General features: G+C 38.3%; 1 protein-coding gene across 3 annotated transcripts in view; it reads left to right on the top strand.

Annotated features, from left to right (window-relative positions):
* Window positions 1–27,737, top strand: part of CCDC50 (coiled-coil domain containing 50) — a 76,640-nt gene that overhangs the window by 31,102 nt on the left and 17,801 nt on the right. For 2 of the 3 annotated variants that reach the window (XM_080652457.1, XM_080652456.1), the window contains exons 2-6: window positions 3,305–3,367; window positions 4,841–4,967; window positions 10,724–10,814; window positions 20,339–20,456; window positions 24,485–25,009. In XM_080652457.1, the coding sequence (XP_080508583.1) occupies window positions 3,305–3,367; window positions 4,841–4,967; window positions 10,724–10,814; window positions 20,339–20,456; window positions 24,485–25,009 (924 nt within the window). The remainder of the gene's footprint in view (window positions 1–3,304; window positions 3,368–4,840; window positions 4,968–10,723; window positions 10,815–20,338; window positions 20,457–24,484; window positions 25,010–27,737) is intronic. The other variant, XM_080652458.1, reaches the window with a different exon arrangement.

The raw sequence follows: 27,737 nt of genomic DNA, 5'->3' as shown, positions 1-27,737 counted from the left end.
AAATATATGCTGATGATGAAATAAAATATGTGGATTAAAAAATAATATTTAATTATATAATTTAAAATGTGATGTATCTATAATAATAAAAGCGTAATATGCAAATCAACTAAACGACTGAACAGCAGAACAACCATCCAGACAACCTTCTGGACGACCATGCTATGACACACACTAGCGTCATACCAGCCAAGGCGGGTGTGATGCGATTGGTCGGGGGGGGGGCCGCCATCACCCCATAATTGCCCCAAAGGAGGAGGCCCAGGCCACTGACTGGCCAGTGGGGCAATCGATGGGAGGGCAAAGAGGGAGGGCCAGGCCACCTGCCTGGCAGCACTGCGGTGGGTGGGAGGGGCCTCCCTCAGCAGGGTGATCGATCTGGGGGCCCTGTGATCCATTGCCCCACAGAGGGAGGCTCAGACCACCAGCCAGGGACACTGGTGGGTGTGTGGAGCCGGCCAGCGATCGCCCCACAGAGGGAGGCCCAGGCCAGCCAAGAAATCACACTCCATGCCTGTCACCTGCAAAAGGAGGCAACCGGTGGCAGGGGAGGGGGGGCAGTACCACACAGATGGCAAGCAGTGGCAGTGGCAGGGGGCGGGGCCAGCTGCTGGCAGCTGGGGAAGGAAAGGTCAGATAGGCCCTGATCACCAGCCAGGCCTAGGGACTCTATCCGAGGGGTCCCAGATTGCGAGAGGGCGCAGGCCGGGCTGAGGGACACCCTCCCCCATGCACAAATTTCGTGCACTGGGCCTCTAGTATAAATATGAAACATTACAAAAAGCCAGTAAATGTAGAAACCCAGGAACCTATTGCCTAAATTTAATAGATGTTACTCTTTTACCTTATTTGCTTCAACCTTCTCTCCTCATTTATAAAGCAGTAGAATACCATGTCTAGCGAAGACACTCCTGCCCCTTTGCTTTTCTCTAGAGGTAACCACTATTCTAAATTCAGTTTATGTCAGTACCATATATTAAAAATTTAGTATTTTTACTTCAGGTGTGTGTATCCATAAACATGTTTTTTATGACATTATCATCATTTTTTAAAAAAATTTATCTTTATTCAAAGTATTACATATGTCCCCCTTTTCTTCCTCCTTGGGCCCCCTCCAGCCTGTCCCCTTCCCCTCCCCCCAGGCCTACTGCACAACAGTGTTTTTAATGTTGTGCTGACTAAAATAAATATAAATTATTGCAGTTCTTCACATGGTTATCCAATGGAAAACTGCAGTAATTTTATAATTTTTAATTTTAGTCAACACATTAAAAACATATAAAATACATTTTTCTGATGTAACTTTCTACCCTAATAACATAAATTGAAGTGACTTTTAAACTATTTTAGTGTAATCGTCAGTGATGTATATTTTACATTGTGGCATAATACATTTCATATAAACGTGTATACAACTGAAAATGTTTCTTCAAACCGTAGTTTCCTGTAGATGTGTGATATCCTCTATTTTCTAGCCTATCAACTTCTAAATGCTTGTCCCAGATTTAGTAAACTGATTTTCTGACCTAATAATAGGTTCCTGCCCTATTTGAAAAATAACAAGGTTATTCTAAAATTATTATAATCTCAGTTAATCTAAAATTAATACTGACTATAGTATACAAACATAAGCCTTTATTGTGTAATAAAAGTGCTTCAAATAGTAAGGCCATATATTAAAATAGCATTCTTTTGCACAAGATGTAACTTTAGCTAATTCATTCTGAATATTTGTTTTCTATGAACTAAATCCATACATATTCTAGCCATTTAATTAATGAATATTAATTAGCTAAATGTTTTAGAGAATTCACGTTGGTTAGTGTAAAATAACTTCTTTCAGTCTATTCCCACCATGGTTTCCCTGGAGTCTAGGAGGGTGTCATGTGTCAGGGAAGGAAAGAATGCTGGTTGGCTCAGAAAAGGACTCCCAGTCCTATTACCAACACACTTTCTAGCATTAATAAGCTCTTTCTTCCTTCTAGCCCTCATCTTTCTCACCTACTAAATGGGAGGGTTAGCCAGCTTATCTTGTAAGCACTTTCATCCTATGAATTATTGGTTAACACTTCTGGGCCTCAAGTTGGAGTTTGCTGAGAATAATCAGGAGTTCCTATTGGAATTACTGGTTTTGCAGTTGCATTTGAGCAAGGGGTAAGCTAAGGTACTATTCAATTTAATATGGTTTTGGGGCAAAAATGATTCCTCCATCATAAAACCATTTCAGACTAACCTTGACTTCTCTAAGCTCTGCCTACTTTTTTGTTGCAGTAAAGGCCAGGGCTGTATGAATGTACACATACATCTTCATTTCAGTTAAATGTCCTTACAGGCAAATCCAAAGCTGTAGAAAGACATCTATAACCTCTGGTAAGCCCTAGGGGACATTTTCATAAGTCCTACACATTACAGTAGTCTGAGGCTTTGGGGAATTTTCTTTTTTAATATCAGTTACACATTTGGAATCGAGTAAGGACATATCACCTAAACTACACATCCTTAAAACAAACAGAACATCACTTTTCATGAGTCCTGCCTGTATGTTTGCTTTAAGAAGCAGGAGTTCAAATTGCAATTTAGGGTAGAATGGACCTTGGAGACGGTCTCTTCTCATTTGCTTCTAAGAAAATAGGTCATCAAATGGTTTGCCTGGATCTCCAGGTGGAGGCAAAGTTAGGGGCAGGATTCTGGTACACTCTGAGGTTCCCATTTTCTTTTGGTTTGCAGATTCTTTTTAGACAACTACCTTTAGAGAGATCTAGACAAGTTCTAACTAATGTCTAAGGGTGTGGACCTATTAAAGAATGTGGTTATCCTTAAAGTAGAGATCTGCTCCTACCAGAGGGACTGATGAAGGTATGTTTTTCCTTAATGACACCAGGATAGATATAAGTCTATGGGAGAGGATCCTCTGGACCCCAGGTGGCTGAAGCATTGGCCAGGTTTATTTAACTCCTCTGACTACTTGACAACTAGTTTTCTGTCAGCTGCAATATGCAAAACATTCTTGTCTATTGGAATTTCCTGACATCGGGGTTCTGATTCTGTGGTTAATATCTTTAGGCCAGGGACCAGAGCTAACCATTATTTTGTGATACCCTATGCTTGTCACTGAGTAGGTACTTATGTGGGTTTTTTGTGTGAAAGAAGACTATGCTAACTACTCACTATTTTGTGCAGTGCAAATTATAAAGTTGATCATCTTAATATGAGAATTGACTTTTGAAGTAAAGAAAATGCTTTTCTTTTTATGTTGCAGTACTAATGAGCCTTCCTATCTGCTTTTCCCTCTCATCCTCTGCAGTGTGTCGAGATTTCGCTGTCCTGGAGGACCACACCCTCGCCCACAGCCTGCAGGAACAGGAGAGTGAGTAATAGCCCTCATTCCTGTTCCTTCAGTTTTCTTTTTTATAGTGTTAGCTTGAGGCAGGTGTCTTCCAGTGAGTCAGGGAGAGAACACAGTCACCAGGCTGCACTATCCATCCCTCTGAGCGATTTGTCAGGCCCAGGACACCTGGGTGAAGCATGACATTCTGGGTATTTTGAAGTATGACAGCTTCCAGGTGTTAGATGACTGTGGGTACATTGGAGGAAAAGAGGGGCTCAAAACCTTAGTGTGTTGTAGGAGGGAGACTGATTATACATGTGTCAATGTGAGAAACGTCCAAATCTGCAGAGAAGTTTTATGAGTTTATTTGAGCCAAATTGATAACAATTGCCCAGAAGCAAAATCTCAACAGATTGGAAAAAAAAAAATGCTCCAGAGAATGGCAGTTTTGCAGTTTATTTTATATATTATAGTCAAAGGAGGAAGCATAGGGAAGGTTACATGAAATCCATTGATGATAGTTTAGGAAGGCAGGAGAAAGCAAATCAAGGAAATCTCAGATCAGTTAAAGAGTAAAATGGAGACACACATACTTCTTTTACATTGGTGGGTACAGAATAGTTACTAATTAACTTTGCAGCACATAGAGATGGTATGCAGGGGAACAAGATAACAAAGGGGTTTTGTGGTCTCCTTGTCTGGTAAAGGGGATTACTCTGACATTTCAAAGGTATTTTATCTTAGATGCAAAAAGTCAGCAGACAGGCTTAGTTAAGGTAAAGACTGACCTTTGTCAAGGAAGATACTGGCCTAGGACATGACTAGCAGTCATGACTCACTTTTAGTTAAGAATGTGAATTCAGTTGCAGACCATCCTTTGTGGTTACTTCCACCATGCAGGCCCTCCCTGAGCTTGTCAGGTTTAGTATGTGGCCCCTTTTTTGTCCACACCCCGTATTTGGGGTGTGTAGAAGTCTGGTATAGGGAGCTATTTCTTCCCCTAGGAATAGGGGCAAAGATCTTTTTCCAGGCAATGAAGGTATCTAGACTGGATTTTTCTGAATATTTAAGTATATAATTATGAAAAATAAATTGAAGCTGTATGTGTTGTACAAAAGTACATATTTATGAATATGTAATTTGTGAATCATTAATTGGTGAGGCAATATAAAAGTAAGTATTGAAAAATGTAGTTTATAACTAGAGTGATAGCTTGTGGAGCAGAGAGAGCACTGGCCCTAGCTTTCGAATATTTGTGTAGAAGTCCTGGCACTGCCACTGTTTTGCCATGTGACCAAAGGCAAGTGACTTATCCTTTCTGACCCTCTTTTTACTTAATGGAAAGATGGGGATAATAATTCCTGTGCTGCCTATTAACCGGCATTATTGAGAGCATACAATAAAGTGATGGTTATGAAGCTCTTTAATGGAAAAGCTTTTTTAAGTTTATTAGGAAGTTTATTATTAACAAGCCAAAGCATTGTAATTCCTCTCCTCCATCTTTCTGTCCAGTTGAGCATCATTTGGCATCAAACATTCAGCGGAACCGTTTGGTCCAGCATGATCTCCGGGTGGCTAAGCAACTCCAAGAGGAAGATCTGAAAGCTCAGGCTCAGCTTCAGAAGCGCTACAAAGACCTGTGAGGATTCTGGGGAGTAGAGGGAATCATGCCAGGGCTGGTTTACTGGTTTCTTCTGTGGAGCCAGCAACCAGGGCAGGGGAGGAGGAGACTCTCTTTCTGTTCCTCTCATACCTGTCACCGTTAGATTAAAAAAATTATGTGTGTGTCTGTGTATCTTTCCGTTTTTTTGATTTGAAACTTTGTTTTTGGAACCTTGACTTGGTTTTGGGATGTGTGCATTCTGGTGTGAACTCTTAGCATTTTAACTGTATGACTTTGAGAAATGTGGTCCACCTATTTTCCTTCCGTACAAGATGGGAAAAGATGATCTCTGCCTCATAGGTTGGTTGTCTGGGGGATCCAGTGAAACACTGTACATGATAGAACTTCATGACTTGTATTGGGTTCCTTTACTATGTCCTATCAGGCTTTGCTGCTCTTATTTTCCTCAAACCCCTTACTTTTCAGATACAGGCAGAATCTTCTGGAAAGCTCTGAATTGTGCATTCAGTTCTCTCCATAGCTTCAGTGTCTGACAAACATTCTTTTTTCAATCTCCTCTTTTACAGTTAGGTATGAAAAGGTCATATCTAAGTTCTTTTACGGAACAATTACTTTTCATTTTCAATGCCATAAAACTCCCAGGATACATTTCTTCTTTGAGAGTAGTTCCTTATACCTAGTTCTCTAAGGGTGGATTTAACCATTAGCTATTGTTTTGAGGAGGAAGGGGTAAAGGGAGAATCAAAGGGACCCCTCAGGTTTTTTTTAGTTCTCATGTTCATATAAACAAGAGAGCCTATTATTTTTTCTGCCTTTGAGGAAGGGTTTGTCTTTCTATTTTACTAGAGGCCAGGTGCATGAAATTCATGCACTGCGGGGGGGAATGTGTCCCTCAGTCCAGCTTGCACCCTCTCCAATCTGGGACTGCTGGCTCCCAACTGCTCTCCTGCCTGCCTTCCTGATTGCCCCTAACCACTTCTGCCTGCCAGCCTGATCACCCCCTAACCACTCCCCTGCCAGCCTGATTGCTCCTAACTGCCCTCCCCTGCAGGCCTGGTCCTCCCCAACTGCTCTCCCCTGCAGGTCTGGGTCCCCCCAACTGCCCTTCCCTGCCGGCCCGGTTGCCCCCAACTTCCCTCCTCTGTCAGCCTGGTCACCCCCAACTGCCCTCCCTTGCAGGCCTGGTCCCTCCCAGCTGCCCTCCCCTGCTGGCCATCTTGTGGTGGCCATCTTGTGTCCACATGGGGACAGCCATCTTGTGTGTTTGAGTGATGGTCAATTTGCATATTACTCTTTTGTTAGATAGGATAGAGCAGTGGTCGGCAAACTCATTCATCAACAGAGCGGCAAACCACGGCTCACGAGCCCCATGTGGCTCGCGAGCTGCCGTTTGCCAACCACTGGGATAGAGGCCTGGTGCACGGGTGGGGTCTGGCTGGTTTGCCCTGAAGGGTGTCCCGGATCAGGGTGGGGGTTCTCTTGGGGCATGGGGCAGCCTGGGCGAAGGGCCTTTGGTGGTTTGCAGGCTGGCCATGCCCCCCAGTGACCCAAGCGGAGGCCCTGGTATCTGGGATTTATTTATCTTCTATAATTGAAACTTTGTAGCCTTGAGCGGAGGCCAGGACAGGCCAGGAGGGGCGGGAAGCTTGGCTTCCTCCATCGCTGGGGGCAACCCAAGCCTCCTGCTCGCTTCGTGGGTGCAGCCATCTTGGTTGGGTTAATTTGCATACTCCTGATTGGGCGTGGCTTGTGGGCATAGCGGATGTATGGTCAATTTACATGTTTCTATTTTATTAGTGTAGATTATTGGTAGAGAGGACTTCATTCTTCATTTTTTTGTTCAGCTTCCATCTTTTGTAAATAAACATTCTTACTGACTCTTGCCATCCCTGACACCATGAAAGGCACTGGAGACCACAGATATGAAGAAATATAACCACTGCCTTTAATGGCCTTAGGAACATATTCTGAACACTTTTTATGTACAGGTACATGCATGAAGCACATATAATTGAATAGTCAATTTCATGCTTATGAAGAGAGAAGAGATTGAGAAAACTGTCCCACCATAGGTGATATATTTAACCTGAACCTTGATGGTTAATCAGGAGTTTATAGTGATAATTGGGGAAAACCATTCTAGCCAGAGGGGGAAGCATGCATAAAGGTAAGAGGTAAAAGGACCTGGAATCGCATGGTAGCTGCAAGATGATCAGTATTGCTGCAGTGGGGGGTACGATTAGGTAGGAGATGAGGCTGGAAGTTTAAGATCCTGAATGGACCAAAAGGGACCCCTCAGTTTTTTTTTAGTTGTCATGTTCATATAAACAAGAGAGCCTTATGTAACAAAAGGTCACATAAGTTATGTTAAGGAATTTAGGTTTCATAGATTTTATATTATAAGTAATAGAGAACTAACTTTTGGAGTTTTAGAATTTTCATTTAGGGACTTACTCTGGGGACTGGGAAGGTAAAGGAATAGAGGCGGCAAGATTGAAGCATGAGTGCGGGGGTTGGGGAGCAATGGGGAGATAAGGACACATGTAATACCTTAATCAATAAAATTAAATTAAATTAAAAAAAAAGATTGAAGGGAGCTATTCAGCAGTGGTCATAAGCATCGATCAGAATGTCAAACCTCAGAGGGAAATCACAGGAGAGTGGGAATGGGGAGAGATCAACCGAAGGACTTCTATGCATGCATATAAGCATAACCAATGGACACAGACACTAGGGGGCTGAGGGCATGAGCAGGGAGGTGAGGGGGCCATGGGGGAATAAGGACACATATGTAATACCTTAATTGATAAAGAAAATAAATAAATAAATAAGAGATGGTGAGACTTGAATGGAGGACAGTGGGCAATACAGATGCAGAGAGGAATGATATCATGGAGCCTGAATGTTAATGGAGTTAAAAGAGAGAGATTTGAGATATATGGAGGTTTGGTGTTACAAACCCAGTAAAGGTGAGAGCCAAAGCTAGAATATTCAAGAATAAATCATTGCCTTTTACATTATTCACAATTCTCTGTTATGAAAGCCAGTTCTGATGTTGATGCGGAAGTTTAAGATCCTGAATGAGGGTAGTGATAGTATAACGAGGTTATTGAGAGGTGATCGAGACAAACCACTGTAAAATATAAATCAAATCTGGTGAGTGATGGATTCTAGGTCCTAAATGAGAGGAGAGCCGGGTATTATATTCCTGCCTGGGACTTTAGGAGTTTGGAGGTATTCCTAGCTGAAATAAGTAAGTTAGAAATGAAGTTTTTTGATTTTTCATAGCCTGGCAGTCTTGACTGCTGAACATCAAGGGGAGGATTACATACTTAGATTTGAAGGAATTGGAATCTTCCACTCATTCTGGATCCCAGGGTTCCTGTCCAAAGTCAGGCTTGGGAAGATTGTTGACTACTCTTCTTTCTTTATTGATTAAGTTATTACATTTGTGTCCTTATCCCGCCATTGCCCCCACACCTCCCGCTCATGCCCTTCCCCCCCCCCCCCCCCCCCCCGGTGTCTGTGTCCATTGGTTAGGCTTATATTCATGTTACAAGTCCTTTGGTTGATGTCTCCCCTTTGCCCCCACCCTCCCCTACCTTCCCTCTGAGGTTTGAGCATCTGATCGATGCTTCTCTGTCTCTGGATCTGTTTTTGTTCATCAGTTTATGTGTTGACTACTCTTTTCTCACTGGATTTTGCTTCCTCAGGAGTCTATATAATTAGCTAAGTAAAGTAGAACTGATTTAAAATCATGAAGCTCAACTTAAACTTCACTTCTTTCTTTTCTATACTAGGACATGCATCTTCTATGATCTTTGTGACCTTTAGCACTTCATTTGGATTTGCCTTCTCTACTGTGTCCTGCTTTCTTCCTATCTGTTATCACCTTATGTTTAGGTCATAGTTGCTTACTCCTAATCAGATTTTATGTTAATTTGGAAGATCCAGGTAGCAAAGTCTTTGAAAACTATGATTTTGTGTATGATTCTTAATTACTAGAAGTGAGTGAATGAAAGGCTATAAGTGTAAGTAAAAATTATTCTGAGTAGATTTTAATTTTTTTGGTTTGGAAGATTATAAATCCTAGAATATTAGGCCAGAAATATGAAGTCATTAAGTCCAAAATCTTTTTTAGCTGGTAAGGTGACATGAGCGGGCATGTGTCACTGGGAGGACCAGAAATCTGGTCTGAAGACATCTTGTCCAGTGCTTTTCCTCCTGATACTGAGAAAGACTTGCATCTCTGATCTGTGCTCTCTGTCTTGTATTCTCTGCCTCACTTTCTGTCATGTGTGCCTAATCACCCCTGTGTGTGCACACATCTATTTTCACCTACCTATTTTCATCTACCTATTTCTAAATGTGTTGAGAGTGACTGTTTCCTTGTGCAAATGAGAATAATTTTAATTATTTTATCCCTCAGTTTTGTTTAGAAAAGTTAGGATATTGCCATGCTCCTCTATCCCCACAGCACTTTTCAATTACAAAAGACTGCCATTAGACGAATTATACAGTGGGGGTGGGAAGTAAAAGAAGGTTTGGGGGTATAAATGGTGATGGCTGGAGACTTAACTTGCGGTGGTGAACACACAATACAATATACAGGTGATGTATTATAAAATTATACACCTGAAACCTATATAATTTTATTAATCAATGTCACTCCTATAAGCTTAATTAAAAACCACATTATACAGCCAACACTGAGATTCCTTGAGTATTTTAAGTTCAACTGGCTGAGTGAGAACTAAGAAGATATATTTGTTTAGCAAATGAACTACTTACATAAGTCATGATTGTAATTATTTCAGCATCTTTGTAGATAGTAAACTCTAAGCATGTGTGTTCATCTTTTCGAGCTAACACTGTAAAAGTTGGCTCCCTAGATCTATCCTGTTCTGGAGTTTTAAGCTGCCCATTGATTTTTCTTGAAACCTGAAGCCAGAAGACTTGTAGCCATTTCTGAGAGATCCAAACTCTATTTTCTGTTGGAACTGCTGTTTTATGGGTGCTTTTTTAAAGAATCTGTTTCTCCCACCAAAAGTGTATTAGGAGCTTTTGAGCACAGGAGCAAGACTTACTCATTTTTGTATCCTCAGCGTTGAGTATAGAATCTGCATATAGAAGATAGTATATTTAAATCTTTGTTGAATGCCCGCATGCCAAAACAAACAAAACGATGGTAACAGCAGTTTTCTCAGTGGCCAGAGTATTAAATAAGCTAGAATCAGCCAGAGAGGTTTCTACTGGGAACCGAAGCTTGGGAATATACATGTTTTCTCTTTTTAAAAACATTATCAAAACTGAAAAAATATATAATTAAAAATTTATAAACACCAAAGTCATACTACCCCCTCTAGGTGATCACAGTATTATGGACATCGAGTGATCTCACTCTCAGTGTTTTTCTGTGTACTCTCTACGTATTTGTGGAGATTGATCTTACAGTGTACATCTCCTTTGCAGAAAACATGACTGTCTCCCTGTAGGTGGTCCCAGTGGAGTGAGGTGATATGGTCGTGTAGAAAAAGCATGGGCTTTCCATTGTAGTGTCGGGATCAAATTTTCACTTAGTTTCTCTGTGACCTTAGGGAGGTAATTTCATTACTCTGGCCTCAAGCTCTTCATCTGTGAGTGGTGACAACATCAAGCTCTGCAACACTGTTGTGAGGATTGAGATAAGAATGTGCACTGGCTCATAGTGAGTAGTCAGTACATTGTTTCCTATTTTCTTTACTCATGTTGTTTTGACTTTTGTTTTTTAGTGAACAACAGGACTGTGAAATTGCTCAGGAAATCCAGGAAAAGCTGGCTATTGAGGCAGAGAAACGACGCATTCAGGAGAAGAAGGATGAGGTTGGTTAATGCCCCTACAGCCAATGGAGGAAGGACTGCTCAGCTCTGGACCAGTTCCTTTCTGTGTTCCTGGGCTCAGTGTATGGCTGCTGCATGGGCAGCAGAACTCTCCTCTTTGGGGTGCATAGTCCAAGCATTGCCCTCCATAGACCATCGTTTATTGCCCACCGATCAGTTGCATGTGGTGAAATCTGAAAACATGATAAATTAGTTTCCTAGGGCTGCTATAACAAATTACCACAGACTTGGTGACTTAAAATGAGAAATTTATTCTCTCGCAGTTTTGGAGGCTAGAAATTGAAATCGGGATGTTGGCAGGGCTATGCTGGCTATTGGGAAAGATCTTTCTTTGGCATGTTCTAGCTTCTGGTGGCTCCTGACAGTCTTTGGCATTCCTTGGCTCGTCGCTGCATCACTTCAGTCTCTCCCTCCATTGTCATATGGCTTTCTTCCCTGTATCTTTGTGTCCTCCTGTTTTCTTATAAGGACATCGTCTTTAGATTGAGGACCTACCCCAATCAAATGTGACTTCTCTTAACTAATTATACCTGCAAAGACCTTATTTCTAAATAAGGTCACATTACGAGGTCCTTGTTAGAAATGAACTTTTAGGGGACTCTATTCAACCCAATACAGGATGTCTGTCTATAGAGTATTCCCACAACTTTAATGTGAGCAGAACTTAAGTATGGCCTGAGCAGGGGTCAGGAGCAGTCATTGCTCTCTCTTTTTTGTTAATTGTTTCACTTCCCTATGCTATGCTGACTCAAAGCACTGATCTGTTTGATTCTGTATATATTTTTAAATTACATTGTTTTTAAAGTCAAAAATGACTAAAATTAGCAATAGTATTTGTTTTTAAGATTTGAATATGCAACTATTACCTGCATTTGTGTTATGTTTTCTGTATTTGTTAGTTTCTTTTTACTTGTATTGATTGTCTTCCTTCTTTCATACCTATTATGCTATTCTCGGCCACTATCTTGATTTATAATAAGGAAGAAAATGATTTATCATTTTTAATAATATAATGGTCATATGATTTATTATATAATTATAAATACTTTGTAGGGTTAAAAGGGGGCACTATTAATAATTTACATAAACTGGGATTGTCCTCAGCTAACTGGCACATATGATTGTCCTATTAAGTAGATATGGGCAGGGTCACCAGTATACTAGTCTGTACACACTGCTACTCTCACTGAGCCATCCTGGTTCCCATAGAACTGTTTGTTCATTGACAGATGAGTATGAGACACTCACTGTATGAGTGTATTTAGCTGTGTCTTTAAGAAATAAACCACGATTCTTTGGTTATCCGAACTGGAAGTAGGAATTAGGGATTGCCTCCTATCCTTCCTGTTATCAGCACAGGAGCTCTTTCTTCCAGCAAAATGTGTTGCTTCTCTATAGTCAAGACTTTGCTTTGGGAATGAAACTGGGAACTGAAAGAAGTGATTATATTTTGTAGACAGGAAAGCTTCTTTTTAAAAATAACAGAGTAATGGTTGGCTTCTGATAAATGCTATTGGTGTCCTGTGATTTTCCTCCTCACCCCTGCCTCATTCATGGACAAATGATTATAAGGAGAAACCAAAACTCTTTTAGGCATGTAGAATGTAAGTAGTAATCTCAATAAATAACCCCATGGTAATACTATATAAAATAAGCAGTGTAGTGACAAAGTCCATTTTTCAGATATAGAAGTTGACTTGAACAATAAAGTGACTGGTCCCACGCTATAATAAGGTGCCAGAGAAATGGTTGTACATACAATACAGATTTGACTGACAGCTTCTGACTTAGCTATATTGTGACATAACATAAAACATGTAGATTTTGAAATTCACTGCCCTGGGTTTGAATCTTAGCTGTTTAACTTTTAGCCTTGAGTTTCAGTATCTTTCTTAAACGTGTACTAACTCAGGTTCTATATTGCAGAAGTCATTATAGTTATGCATAATTTAAAGAGCTGTTATGAGGTTTAAATGAGATCGTGTATAAAAGACCTTCGATATATACTAAATAATTGCTATTTTTGCTTTCTTGTAAGGTGTTTTTCTCACCATTCTGCTCTTTATAACAACTCAGATTTCTCTTGTAGGGATATGTGATAAGTTAGTGGAGGTATGTGAAAAGTTAGAGAGTGGGACAAATATATAGGCTTAGTATATTCCAATATGCTGAGGTTTGAGGGATCTTCAGGAGTTTTCTTGCCCTTAAAGGCCTCTCACTACTTTGCCTTCCCCACTATTTAACCTACTGAAATGTTTCCCCTGCCCCTGGACAGTGGAGAGGTTAAATGAGAAATCCAGTTGTGGAGATTTAGTGAGGCTAGCCTTAAAAAACCCCATTCAGACTTTTTGAGTTTTCAACTGGTGCCTTAGATTAGAAGGGGGTTACTGTGCAAAGATATTCTTTTATGGTAGAAAAATATGACTCTCAGCTTACAGGTATGTTGTTAATATTAAATGAACAAAATTTGCATTAGTAAAGTTTGTCCTTGAGAGATGTATGATAATGCTAATTTGTTTATTTTCATCCAAGCTGGCTCACACAGGAGACTGAGACAGTAGTGCTCATTTTCCTGCCAAATATTGCAAAAGCCTTGCCTGTTAGTCATGAACTGTCTTAATTCGTCTCTCTCTCTGTCTCTCCCCTCCCCCTCTTCTTTACTTCCCTGTAGAGTCTGCTTAGCTAATGAGTTTTTATTCAACAGCAGGGATGTGGAAAATTCCTCTCTGGATTTTCACCCAAATCTCTTTTAGAAATCTTTGGGGTCAAATTTTTTGGGCAGTTTATAATCCCCTAAAACAGTGGTTCTCAACCTTTCTAATGCCGCGACCCTTTAATACAGTTCCTCATGTTGTGGTGACCCCCAACCATAAAATTATTTTCGTTGCTACTTCATAACTGTAATTTTGCTACTGTTAATGAATCGTCATGTAAATATCTGTGTTAATGAATTGTCATGTAAATATCTACAGCAGCGGTTCTCAACCTGTGGGTCGCAACCCACAGGTTGAGAATCGCTAGCAGGGTCGCCTAAGACCATCGGAAAACACAGATATTTACATGACGATTCATTAACAGTAGCAAAATTACAGTTATGAAGTAGCAACCAAAATAATTTTATGGTTGGGGGTCACCACAACATGAGGAACTGTATTAAAGGGTCGCGGCATTAGAAAGGTTGAGAACCACTGCCCTAAAACAACCAGATGTGGAATTCAAAGCCCCTTTACTCTTGATACAGATATTTTTTTTTTTCTGAACAACATTGTGTAGGAGAATTAAGAGTTATACAACTTTGTGGGTGAATCAGCATGTCTAGCTTTGTTCTGGTATAATTTTATTATGATTTTAACAGAGCACAGATGAAGGAAAGTAGCATTTCCTTTCAGGGAGACAGCTGTTGAAAAGTTTAAAAAAAAGGAAAGGAAAAAGATCTTTTGTATTTTTATCAGCACTGTGGCCTCTCCCCTCTTTCCTTTCCTCTCCCTTTCCCCCTCTTTTCTCTCTTTACTCCTCCCTCTTTCCCTACTTTCCTTCTTTTTTCCTTTCTTAGAAACTTAACAATGTCTTAAATATAGTATCCGCATGTGTTTCTAGGTGCCCTGTTGAAAGGGCTTCTAGCCTTTGGGAATACCATACTGTATGAGTCTGTGATGAGTACAAGTGGACTAATTTCACTGGGGTCCCTCTCTTGATCACAACATAAGCATTTGTCAGTTCCCTTTAACAAAGCTAAGGAGTGTGTATTTAGTTCATTTAACTTAGTTATTCTTAAGTAAAACTCTAAGTGAGAGAGAAAGTGTGTGTGTATCTATCTGTATGTGAATGTCTGAGATGAGAAAGAGAGAGAGAGAGAGAGAGAGAGAGAGAGGGAGACTATCCATAGAAATACATATGTGTGTCTTTGAACTTAGGTTTGTAGTTAGACAGACATGAGCAGAGCAAGGATGATGGGCCAGGTATAGAAGGTCACTAGGATGGAAAGCCCCCAGTGCCTAGCAATGAGCAAAACTGGGAGAACAAAGACCTCGCCTCCCAGGGTAACCTTTCCTCCCCTAGTATATCGCTGGTCATTTGGTTTAGACCCACTGACCTTTCATATCTCTGGTCATTCGGTCTGGAACCCCCTGACCTTTCCTTCCCTGACATGTTGCTAGTTATGAGGGTTAGACCCCCTTAGAGGAGGAATAAGGGGGTGAGAAAATAGCCCTTAATCATTAAGCCCCCAAGACAGTGAGGTTCTGACCCACATCAAGTACATGTAGACCTCAGTTGCATTTCAGATTGAGGCCCAGAAAAGCAGCAAAACCAGAAAGTGACCCTACAGGCTGACCTCAGGACCAGCTGCATTGGATAATGACACCCTGTCTTGGTGCCAACCAATGAGTGGAGACCATGACCCTGAAAGGACACACCTAGAAAGCTCATGAATATTCTGTTGGGATCCTCCCCAGAGACCTCTCATAAAACCTCTGCCCTTAAAGGCCCTTAGGACAGAGGACCCAGATCACTCTCCCCCACCAGGAGCATACCCTAGTCTTTCTCCTCTCTTCACCTCTTTCTCCTACCCCAGACATGTTACCTTTATCCTTCTCATTCCTAAGCCCTAAGTGCCCTTCTTTTGCCTCTGTAACTGGTTTCCTAAGACCATTGCTTGTACCATTCACTTCTACCTCTGTGACTTTCCAGATAAACTTTCTCTTATTGAGTCTTGGCTCTGAATTCTTTCCTAGCCAGAGCTCAAATACCACGGTTGCTGAACCCAGGTCTGGTCTGACCCAACCAGGTCTAACACCTGTTGCCATTCTCACAACCAACAAGTCCAAATATATGTGGCTATTAGAGAAAAACTTCTTTTTTTTTTTCCTTAAGTAAACAACATAGCCAACCATGTTATGAAAAGTCTGGCACTATTCCAGCAATTTAAAATCATTTATAATATGGACTGCTCGGGAATAAACTTAGTAACCAATTTACATTAAAAATTGAGTGTGAACCATGCTACTTTTTTCATAGCATTTTTTAACTGATTAGAATTCCATGTTCTAGAAGAATTTTTATATAAGTTGGTAATATTTAGAGAATAGCTCAAATAGTAATACATTTTAGTTACTAAAATTGTTTCCTATGTTTTGGTACTAAGAAAAAGTTAATATATATGGCAAGAAAGGGATAGTGAATGGGAAACTCTAGCTTAAGAAAAAGTCTTCTCTGTTTTTATCCTATTTATACTGACGTTTTTGCATCCATAGAATTGGAATGATCTTTTTTTCCTAGCATTATACAGTAACCCTTTTGGGATTATACCTACTATGAGGTCCCTACGGAGTTAGATGGTAAAGTTATTGCTAGTTGGTAAAAAATTTAGCAATCTAATGGAATGGCTTTCTTTTATTCTTTCTTCTTTCTGACAGTCATTTGACTGTCATGACTTTAGATCCCTTTTAGGTTGTTGTTATACCCAAGATTTCCCCAGGGAGAAATAACCCTGATATGAAACCATATAAACCATAAAAATACTTAAGGAATCCAACACCGTGGTTCCATAATTTGTCAACTGCTTGAGAAAAATGTGCCAGGCTCCTGTGGGCTCCAACGCACCTTGCTTGAATTAATGCCTCTCTCAGGGCACTCATCTTTGTACATCTTACATTATGTAATTATTTGCTTCTAATACTTGATAAATAAGGACTTTCAGGATAGTGACCGTGTCTTGTTTCTTTACAGGCTTCTAACCATGTTTGGCCCATTGAAGGTGTTCAGCAAATCTTTGTTTTCATTAAAATGACTTCCCTTAACATTCTAGAGATTTTTTACTGTGCGCTTTCTTATGCTCACAGCTTCAGAATTTCCAGTTGGGTGACTTGGATAATAAAAAGGGGAGAGATGAGATATAATGGTAAATTGTCATTCCAATAAATGGCTTGGCCAGAAAGACTTCTATATCACAGTTATTCTGTATGTGTTAGTTCAAAGTAAGTCTACCTGATGAATATGATTAATTAAAAAAAATAAACTGATGAACAAAATAGATCCAGAGACATAGAAGCATGGAGCAAACTGTTGAATCTCAGAGGGAAGGTGGGGTGGGAGGGTGGATGGTGAAGGCCTGGGGAAGAGTGGGTGTGGGTTGGAGGGGATCAATGGGGAAACAAAAAGGGACATCTGTAATCCTTTCAAGCAAAAAAGATAATTTAAAAAAAATCATGGAAAATTACTTCAGAAGGGCTTATGAGTTATTTTAGCTTTTTTCCCCCCAAGTTATGTTTTATGGAACACTAATTCCATAAGGTTTATATTTTTATGAAAAAAAAAGTTTCTGCCACAAAGTAAATTTAGAAATTCATGAATTATAGGAAGATAACAGGTCTGTTTTATCAAAGTTTTAAAATATCCTAATGTTCATTTTTTTTTTTTGAAACATGGTTCTTTTTTTTAAAATATATTTTATGATTTTTCACAGAGAGGAAAGAAGAGGGATAGAGAGTTAGAAACATCGATGAGAGAGAAAGAAACATCGATCAGCTGCCTCCTGCACACTCCCCACCGGGGATGTGCCCGCAACCAAGGTACATGCCCTTGACTGGAACCAAACCTGGGACCCTTCAGTCCACAGGCCAACACTCTATCCACTGAGCCAAACCGGTTAGGGCCTAATGTTCATTTTAAAGAGTTAGCTATAATACCTGCTTTCCATGGAATGCTTTGAGTTTTTTTAGAAGAACCTTTTGAGTCCTCCGTTTTTAGGAACAGAGCTTGGGAAATCCTGTTCTAGATTAACCTTTAACAGGAAGAAGCTGAAGACCAAGGAGGTTATTAATGTCCAGGGTGATTAAGCTGCATCCAAGCATTGTGACTAATAGTTGCCATTGCAAGCTTGTTTCAGAGGAAATTTTTTTATATTGAAATCACCCAGTTGAACTAATTGCACAGTAATAATGTTGGAAAGCAGAGGGAAGAATTGACTTAAGCTAAACCACTGTTATATTAAAGCAGTTATTTTCCATTGACTTTTATTCTTTCACTCCTCAAGCTTAGGTAATCTTTGTTCTTACTGGGCAGAATCTTACTCAGAGAGCTGAGAGCTTCAAAAAGGAAAAGGTGTGGATGCTAAGGTGCATGAGACATTATGATTACTTTTTTTCTACTTGATTAACATCACTTCTTTTGCCTAGCTAATGTGTTGTGACAAAGGGACATCATCCTTGTTTCTTTCCTGGGTTTTCACACTGAGAAAACAGCTTATTGCTATGTATTTATTAGGACTAAGTTCAGTAGTAGGAAAGCAATTATAAGGTGTCTGTGGAGTGTAGTTTAATAATTTCTGCTGACATTTGGAGCTGATAATTATTCTTTATATTTTTTACTCAGTTATAGTAAGGGAAATTTTTTGTTTTCTGTAAAGTAAACCACTTACGAAAATGTAGTGTTGGGTGCTTAATAAACGTGACGACTTAGGAAATTGTTAGCATTTTTCCCTACTTCTGAAGCAAAAAGTATAGGAATTTTGGAAATTCTATAGCAGATACTAATTTTGGGAGAACAAGTTGTCTGTCCTACCACTCTATTGTCCTGATTGACATATTGCTTTGTAAGGCATCAAATGTAATAAACCTGGCATGGCAGCTGGTACCTGGTAATACTCAGAGATTTATTAAAATGATACCTAAAGGATTCAAGATATTTGACTTTATCTATACAGTGAAGAGTAGTTCAAACTCTTCATTGTATAGATAAAGACTTGAAGCCCAAAGAAACTCATATTAGTAGTTAGTATTTCTTTCACAGTATCTCTGGAACATCTCTGGCTTGAACTGGAAGGAAAAAGGAAATCATCTTAACTTTCAGACTTAGGGAGCATTTTCCATCCAAGTGTTAGAAATTCAGATTTCTTTGCATGAAAATTATGTGTAAGTAGGATTATGTTTTTTACCTCTCATTCTGAGTAGCAACATTTTTGAGTGCACACTCAAGTGTCTGACACTATAACATGGGCTTTTATATAGATTTATGAGAATTTTCCAGTGTAGATAGCACTCAAATAAAGGCAATATGTTAACAGTGCATTTATAACTTTGAATTTAGGCATTATTTCATATAAAGTCAGAATTGTAAGCCTATTTTGGTGAACATTAAAGATTGAGTATCTGGATAATCACTGCTAATTTATCTAGCCTCAGCATCCAACTTATTTCTACACTGATGTGTGAAAAAAAAAATTATTTAGATGGAATGTTTTTGGGTCCTCCAGTCTTATTATATTCTTCATTTTGACTTTCTCAGAAAATTGCAAAAGGAAGAATAGTAATTGATTCTTCAAAATTTACACTAACATTTAGGCCCTTCTGTATTTCTTCTTATAAATACAAAGAAATAAGCACTTCAAACTACCATTGTTATTACTATTTGTATGAGCCTTTAAGAGTCTGGTGACAGCTATGGACCTTTTCTTTAAAAAAGTGTACACAAAGTTTATGGGTTATTTTATAGGGCTTTCATAGAAATAGTCTTCAGATTCAGAACACTGTCACTTTTCAGCTCAAAACATTTAGTAACCCTTCATTTATAACATTATCTACTCCAGACTTCTTAAGATTGTCTGCAAGGAATGCCTGTGAGTCAGCCTCAGACTATTTTTTCTAGCCTTACCTTTCTCTGCAACACTCCACATTCTATTTGGACTATTGATCATTCTGTAGATTAATATCCATTAAGACATTTATAATTTTGCTGATGATGCTCTCTCTTTTTACTTTGCCTATTGGAATCCAGTTCTTTGTTCAAAACTAAACACAGATGCAAAGACTTGCACTAATCTCTTTAAGGAGAAATAATATTCCCTTTTTTGTAGTCCCATAGACATTTTTATCTTTCTTTTGAGGTTTTATAATTTACTTGTAGTTATTTCTATACACCTTTCTTTTTTTAGGGAGATGGTAATATTTTGGGGACAGGGTTAGAATGTTGTTTGTCATCCAGTAATTGCTTAAGTCTTGCCTGGAGATGAAGTAGAGGGGAGACAGGAGGAAGACTGTTTCCTCTTCTTCAGTTAAGGCAGCGGTACTCTAATGCAGAGCTCAATCAGGATCAGCCAAAAACTCTTAACATTAAATTATAATTACAATTTATAAAGTTTTATAGATTACTACATCCTTCCCCACCCAGACTTGCTGAATCATTGTCTTGGGAAAAGGGCTCACAAATATGAATTTTTGTTGTATAGCCAACTTTTGGTATACTAGCTTTGAATATCTTCAGATTAAGTTTAAATTTTAATTAAAAAAAATACCTTTCTCTGTTATCTGGATCTTGTGTCTCTCCTGTTTAGCATTCATCTGTACTGTTTAAATTGCTTGAGTTTAACACCAGAAAGTCTGCAGAACCATAGACAGAGCCCTCCTACAAAAGCTTAGCAGTGGAGTGTGGAATCATTGACCTGTGGGGTCATTGTATGGGGTTTGTTCATGCTTTGCTAATATTTATTTTCATTCTCTCTGTATTTGCAGGACATAGCTCGCCTTTTGCAAGAAAAGGAGTTACAGGAAGAGAAAAAGCGAAAGAAACACTTCCCAGAATCCTCTGGAGCCAATGCTTATGGAGAGAGTTACTGTTATGAAGATGGAGGTAACGTTGCCTACATCATGACCTACTCTATCCTTAGATTAAAAGCTTTTTTCCCCATTCCTCTTGTCTTTTAAACATAAGCCAATGGTGACAAATTAAAATTTATGATTCTCTGTTCATTCTTTTGCTCTTGATGCTTTCTTTGCTATTCGATTACTACATAGAAAACTTTCTGGGGCAAGGAAGTCCCTTCGAAGTTTCTCTTTCTAGTACCTGTGTTTGCAGTGTGGTGGTGGGCAATTTTGGTGGTGGTGGCTCTTCACCTTCAGTGTGTTGGGAAACGAGTATTTGCAGGTTATTGCTCAGTCCTTTTTAAAGATCTGTCAAAGGAAAGATATTTCCTATAGTTTCTAGTATGAGTGTTTATTGTAGTTCAGCTTAGAGGCCATACTTAGGATAACAAATAATAAAATCTAAAGACTGCTTCTAGGAGTAAAGATTTAAGTTTGATGGTTTTAAAGACCCTTGAAAACTAATTATCAGTTGCTTCTCTATAATTTCATTAAGAAAGGTAAGTGGGTGTTTGTTTTTGATGAGTAGAGGGAAAGGAATGTATATGGAGATGATGGAATTATCACAGTTTAGGTGCATCTTGCTCAGTCACATTGTTCCTCCAAATTGATCATAATCAGTAGAGCTCAGCCCTATGGGGTAATTAGTAAGCAGGTTGATTCTCCATTTATTGCTTGCTGTGTTCTTCTTCCATATGTAAAGTGCCCAGCTCTTTTAGGATACCCATTTTTCTTACACTTATTTTTCTAATGCAGACATGTAGTACATCATTTAAAAAGAAACATTATGGCCCATGTTGTGCTATACTAGAGACCAGAAGGTAAAGAATTACTCTTTAGACTTAATTAAAATCTTAGGAATGTGTTTTTATTTTGTTTTTACTTTTAATTCTACTCTGGAGGCATGTGCACTGCAAATGAAAATAACTACTTTAAACTTTTAAGTCTATAAAAACCATTAGGATGGCAATGAGTATACTAAAATATTAATTTTAGTCTCTCTCTTAAAACCTTATACTAACTTGAATTGGAACTCAAACCTGGTTGTTTTGATCACAGTGCCCTCATCCTGATTCATATCATATGTTAAGAATTCAGTGGATTTTCAGGGATATATAAAAGTTAAAAATGAAACAAACCATTACCCTACATGTACCTTAAGTGCTTTTGTAAACTTATAGAGAGTGGCATATTTGCCGCTTGGGGGATTGGAAATGTGAAGTAGTGACCTCCTTAGCATATGCTTGTAAATGTTGGAATTCATCCTCAATTGTGTTGTTATTGAGAGATTATGTATTGCTGAGCATGTGATCCTTATTTATATGTCTCAGAGTTAGACCCAAGTTGAAATCAGAGAAATCACATTACAATTCACTTTGTATTTACAAAGTGGTCCTTATGTTCTTTGCAGTGGTCCTTTCCCAACACATAAGAGATAATTCTTTCATTGTACTTCTCTGTCTTTGTGTAATATAATTTTTGCCTTACTTACATAATAATCACAGTATATTATTATAGAAGCTTTCAGCTATTTTTTACTTAAAATTTAATAAATTAATCTTTTAAAAATGATCATTTATAAATTTTATGCAAATTTATAATTATACCAATATCTATCAGATTTATATCAACTGAAATGGTATATCTTATTGTGAATCCATGTTTTTCTTTCAAAGCCACTTACTTACTGGTATTGCAGGTATATTAGTGATATTTTTTAAGTTATGGTCTTTGGAGTCATACGATCTAAGGAGGTTATCTATTATAATCACTCGAAGCCTTTTTATCATTTGTAAAATGGGGATTATAATAATATATTCTTCTCACGGATGTTGAGAAGATCAAATAATGCAATTTTGATGAAAACATAAACTCTCAAGTACTATTGTTTATATATATTGTTATGTGTGTATAACTAAGTACTTCTTATATCTAAACAAACATCATCTTATTTTGAAAGACAAACATGGAGGCACCAAAAAATATATATATACACATATATATGTACATATGCATGTATATGTATATATTGGATATAAGGAAGTTAATTATATTTGCCAAATAACTTGGTCTTAAGAAATGTACAAGTCTCAGTCCTTAACTGGATGGGTTTTTAAAGGATCCAGATTCCTCAACCCCTGTCTTTTTTTTTCTTTCCCATATTTAAAGATGTCACAGCAAATTAAGCAATAAATATTTTTATCCCATCAACTCTGAAAATGTAGTGACTGTTCTGCTTTCCTTCTTGTAACACATTTCCCTACTAATTAGTAAAACTACTAATATCATTTAACATTTGAGAAAGAACTTAAAAACACCACCAACAAAATAATCATAGCCTCAAAAATCCATGTTGAAAACAAAACTCTTCTTGTTTCTTTTGGCCTTAAAGGCAGACTTCACTCATGCAGCTGTCTTTGGAAACACTGGTATTAACACTGCAAGTCATTGTTCCCTGGATGTGGTCATCATTCAAATAGCTGTCTGTATTCTATTAATTCACAGCAATAGTCAATTGGTTCTTTCTCAGTTGTCAAGATACACTTAAAATAAGTGTTTGATTAAAAGAGGAGGTACTATTTTTTTTTAAATTACAAAGTAATTGTTCTGTTTCACTTTTGCTGTTATGTAAAAAATAAATTTAACTATAGATTCTGAAGTTAAGTACTTTTACTGACTTTTCAAAAGACATCTTAATTTAGATGTCATCTTTGAAGCAAATTTTCTTCTTAAGTTCAAGAAGTAGTTCGAAATGTTTGAGAAGCTTATGGCATCAATGATGCATTTATCATATATCTTTCCTTCCTCTATTCCTTTATTAGATTAACAATAACAAACCTAAAAAACAAACAAAAAACCGAAAGCAAAAAATAAAAAAAACAAAAAAATACCAAAAACCACAATAAAACCTAGAAACTAAAAAATGTATAGTTCTTTATTTCCTTTATATCCTGTCAACTTAGGGTAGCTGTTTCAAATGCAATTCAGCAAATGGCTAATTCCAGCTCTCTTTGCAATTTTCCATGGAATTAGGATCTCCTTTTATTATTTTGAAAATGTATTATTGGCTTAGAAATGTTAAAATAAATACACTCTTGCAAAGTGCATATTAATGTACTTCCTTTGTTTCTATACTATACTTGTGCCTACATGAGACCCAACAAAAGCACTTATCTATTTTGCTGCTTTTAAACATGGTGTTAAAGTTAGGGACTTGTATGTTGAGTACATACTGTATTTTTATATGAATAATATAGAAACATAAAGTTTTAAAAATGAATTTAGGAAATGACTTTTTTTTTTGTGTATTCCATGATGGCATCTCTTTTTAATTTTTTTCTCTGCTGTGATTCAAGTAAGATTGGGAGCAGAATTATCCAAAGATAACAGGGTCATTGAATCATTTAAAATTCTCCTCTACTTCATGCTCTTTCACATTGAACTCAGTATGTCTGGGAATGTTTGCTTTGGCCACCTAAGGGGAAAGGATAGAGGAATACTAAAATCCATGGATCATTTCTCTGAACTACATGGAAACTATCAACATTCTGATCTTGATTTATTGGTATTTCCAAGAAGAATATTTGAAAGCCTCTGACTGGAATCACACAGCTTAGTTTTTTCTGTTTTATGAGATTTCCTCAACCCCCATTTCCCCCCATATACAGTTCCAAATTAGTTTTGTAAGTATAATTTAACATTTAATGGCTGTAATTTCTGTTTTTGGCAAATATTAAAGTACTTTGTTAACTCTTCCTAATCATGATCAAGATCTTTCAGATTTATTTCACTTGATTAAATTAATTAATTACTTTATTTATTTTACCTCTTTGGCTATATACCCAGAATCCTTCCAGTAGATGCCCATCCCATACTTTCAGTTTGCTAAGTTGAAAAAGTGGTCCTCTCCATTTTAAAACAGGTTAGGTTTGGATCCTGTTTCACCTGTACAGTGAGTTCATAATCTGATTAAGTTAACCTGCATTTCTGTTTCCACATTCCTCTACCTCCACTCAGACCAGCCACGGTCAAGGAGGGCAAGGGAATTGGGTTCTGGATTCTCAAGGTCCTATAAACTCCAAAGTGATGAAAAGACTGTGAAGCAGAGAACGGAGAAACCCAGACATCCACCACAGAACTGGGAAGAACTGGAAGAGCATCGTTTATCTGAGAAGTCTCTGTCCTCTAACTCTCGCAAAGTGAGGGATGGTCCCCAAATTATCACTGAGCTGTGTGAAAGGAAATGGTCTGGCCATGAGAGGCCCTGGAGACCTCCTCTTCCCAAGATCAGCGGTGAAGTGTTTCTGAGCATGGAATCTGATGACCAGGAGGCTAGCAGTAGCCATCGGACTCGGAATTGGGAAAAACATTCCAGACACAAAGACAGGCTTTCACCAAAGTCTTCTCCAAAAGCAGGGATTCACTGCAAGCAGGCTGCTTACGGGAGGGAGCGTGGGCAAGGGGAGCGCAGAGAGCGGAAGCACAGGCCCAGGACTCCTCCCTTCTCAGAGAGTGAGGAGCAGCTCCACCTCCATGACACAGGTAATAAAGGATGTTGTTGGAAGGCCTGGTATTGTGTATATGTATAAGCTGATGTATTTAGTAAGCATATCAAGCAACCTATTCTTATGAAATAAACCTGGAGCCAAATTTTACATAAGGTATTTCCTTAATCTCAAGTAAGCAGGAAGAAGAAAAATATTGGTGACTTTCCCTTTCTGTCTTCTGAGAGAGTTACCTGGTCCTTCCAGTCGGAGACTTCAGTGGAGATGCCCATCCCAGCCAGATACAGTTCCTCCCTTGACAAGATCCTACATCCGAGATTCAAATACCAAAGCAAAGCTCCCAAATTTCTGATTTTGCTTCAGTGAACCCAGAAGATCTGGTGACACTGCCTTCATAGCATTTGCCTAACTATAAGACCAATGGGGCTGGAGGTTCTAGATTTTCTTGCCCTTATCTTTCCCATCTGTAAAGTGAGAGATTGGATAGGCAGTCTCTTACGACACTGCTTTTTATATTGGGAGCCTCAGTCAGTTTTCATCAGAAGCACCTGAGCTGTTTACTAAAAATGAAGATTTTGGGTCTCCCATATATTATCGTCCCTGGAGTGTGGCCTGGCAATTTGTGCTTGTTTTAGACCTGGAGACAATTGTGTACTTAAAGTTTGAAAATCCTTGCCTTAGGTTCCTTTCTATGCCTAATGTTCTTCAACCCTAACTCTATAGTTGTTCTGAGGTGCCAATCTCAAGTAAGTTCTTGGTGCAGGCGCTTCACAGATGTTGCATTTTTTACAAATTGAAGGCAAGACCCTCCTCCTGCAAAAAGGTTATGACTCACTATATTGCCACACTCGCTCTATCGTGGTGGTCCAGAACCAAATCTGCAATATCTCCAAGGCACACATGTACTTTTATAGGAATGAAGAGAACGTTAGATTTAAGCTTTCCATTTCTGGCATCTCTGAGATTTTACTCTTAAGTCCATCATTGATACAGTGAGGGTTCTCTTTATTTTTGTCTGGAAACCTTGTGGCTATAACACTGTAAGTCATAGCTCTGCTCTATCTGGTAGTAGACCATACTTACCTCCCTGGATCTATTTTACTCTTACTAAAGTTTTTTTAGAAATGCAAGGGTTATTGGGAAAGGAGTGCCAAGGAGGCATCTGTTCTTGTTTTCTTCTTTAGTGTTTGCCCAACCAACCTCTACTTCTGATCTGGAAACTGGTTTTGATATTGCAGATTCAGGTTGATTTAGTTGCTGCTTTCTATCAGGTTAATCCTTTAAGTTGTTAAAGGACTTGGTCAAAAAGAAAATGAAAATTCAGTCCAGCAAGCCATACTGATACCTGTCACAGATATTCTTGCCTCAGGCTTTGTGTTTGGGGACTTATGCTTAGATCTGAGCCTCGGAGGGTTAATAATGAAGGCAAAACTATGGCTATGTAAACAGCAATTGCAAATTAGATATACTTTGAACAGTGAGCTATGGGGAGCATAGAGGAGGAAGTGATATATTCTATCTGGAGTAGGCTTTATGAGTGAAGATTTAGAAAGACATGTTGGAGTCCTAAAGGTTTGGGGGAGGAGCGGTGATTACACCAACCCTATATTTTTTATTCTGTGACTCTGACCTTATAAGTGTGCTCTGAGGGCTGGTTAATCTTTATGGCTTTTAGTTATACTTGAGGATATGTTAAACAGGCTTAGGAAAGGTGAAACTGATATAAAGCTAGACACTGAATCACAGACCCGACTATTGGAGTTATAGGTAAATGTTTGTTTGTTTGTTTGTTTGTTTGTTTATTTATTTATTTATTTATTTATTTATTTATTTATTTATTTATTTTGCCAGCACAAGGGTTTAAAAAACAATGTGGCTGGGCAGGTACTAACATGGCTACTAACATAGGTGCTGTGTCTGTCATTTTGTATTCAACTTACTTTATAGATTTTACCCCTCTAGGCTAGTTTTTCCAAATCCTCTGGAATAGGTCAGAGGATTACATTAAAATATAGTTACTAGGCACAGGTGTATATTCTTAGTTATTAGCATTATTAACTTTCCTCATAATTTAATAATGAGGAAACTAGCAGGACGACAAATAGCTTGTTCTAAGTAAGCATTTGCAGGACCAGATTTTACAGAGTCGGTTGAAAAGGGAATGCAAAATAAAATTGCTAAATTAAATATAAAATCGGTTAACCTTCTCAAGGCTAGGAGGGTAACTTTTCTATTTAGCTGTTAAAATCATGTCAGCCTATTAATTTTCTGCGGGTTAACCTTCAACCTCTCAGGTTCATAAAATTCTGCACCTTTCTGCTATGACATTCCCCAAGTGTCAGACTGGCTTATTACAAAATATTCTTGCATTATATTAAAGAATCTGTCATCATCAGTTTACCTTGTTCCTAGCAGAATTTATTTAAAGGTAAGTTTTATTTTTGTTTGCTGCGAAAGGGTCTTATGTCTCTATTCTGGAGAATGATAAACAGAAAAAAACAACAACAAAAAACAAGCAAAATTAGATTAAGAAATGAATGTGGAACTGTTGAAAGTGAGTTTTCAAAATACATTTAGGCTACTAAAATGAGGACAGCCTTTCTGTTAATTTTCTTCAATTAACTGTGCTTTTAAATTTTTTAAAGCATTCCTGTTTTCTGTAATGACAGCCTTAGACTGCACTGGCTGAAATTCCAGAAATTATTCTGGGCTATGGAAATTTTCTACTAATGAGACATGCAAGTTCTAGTGTATAGCAAGAGATC

The sequence above is a fragment of the Plecotus auritus genome (assembly GCF_963455305.1).
Source record: "Plecotus auritus genome assembly, chromosome: 2".
NCBI classification, from domain to species: domain Eukaryota; kingdom Metazoa; phylum Chordata; class Mammalia; order Chiroptera; family Vespertilionidae; genus Plecotus; species Plecotus auritus.
Note: the sequence above shows the minus strand (reverse complement) of the source record. Positions and strands in the feature narration are given on the sequence as shown.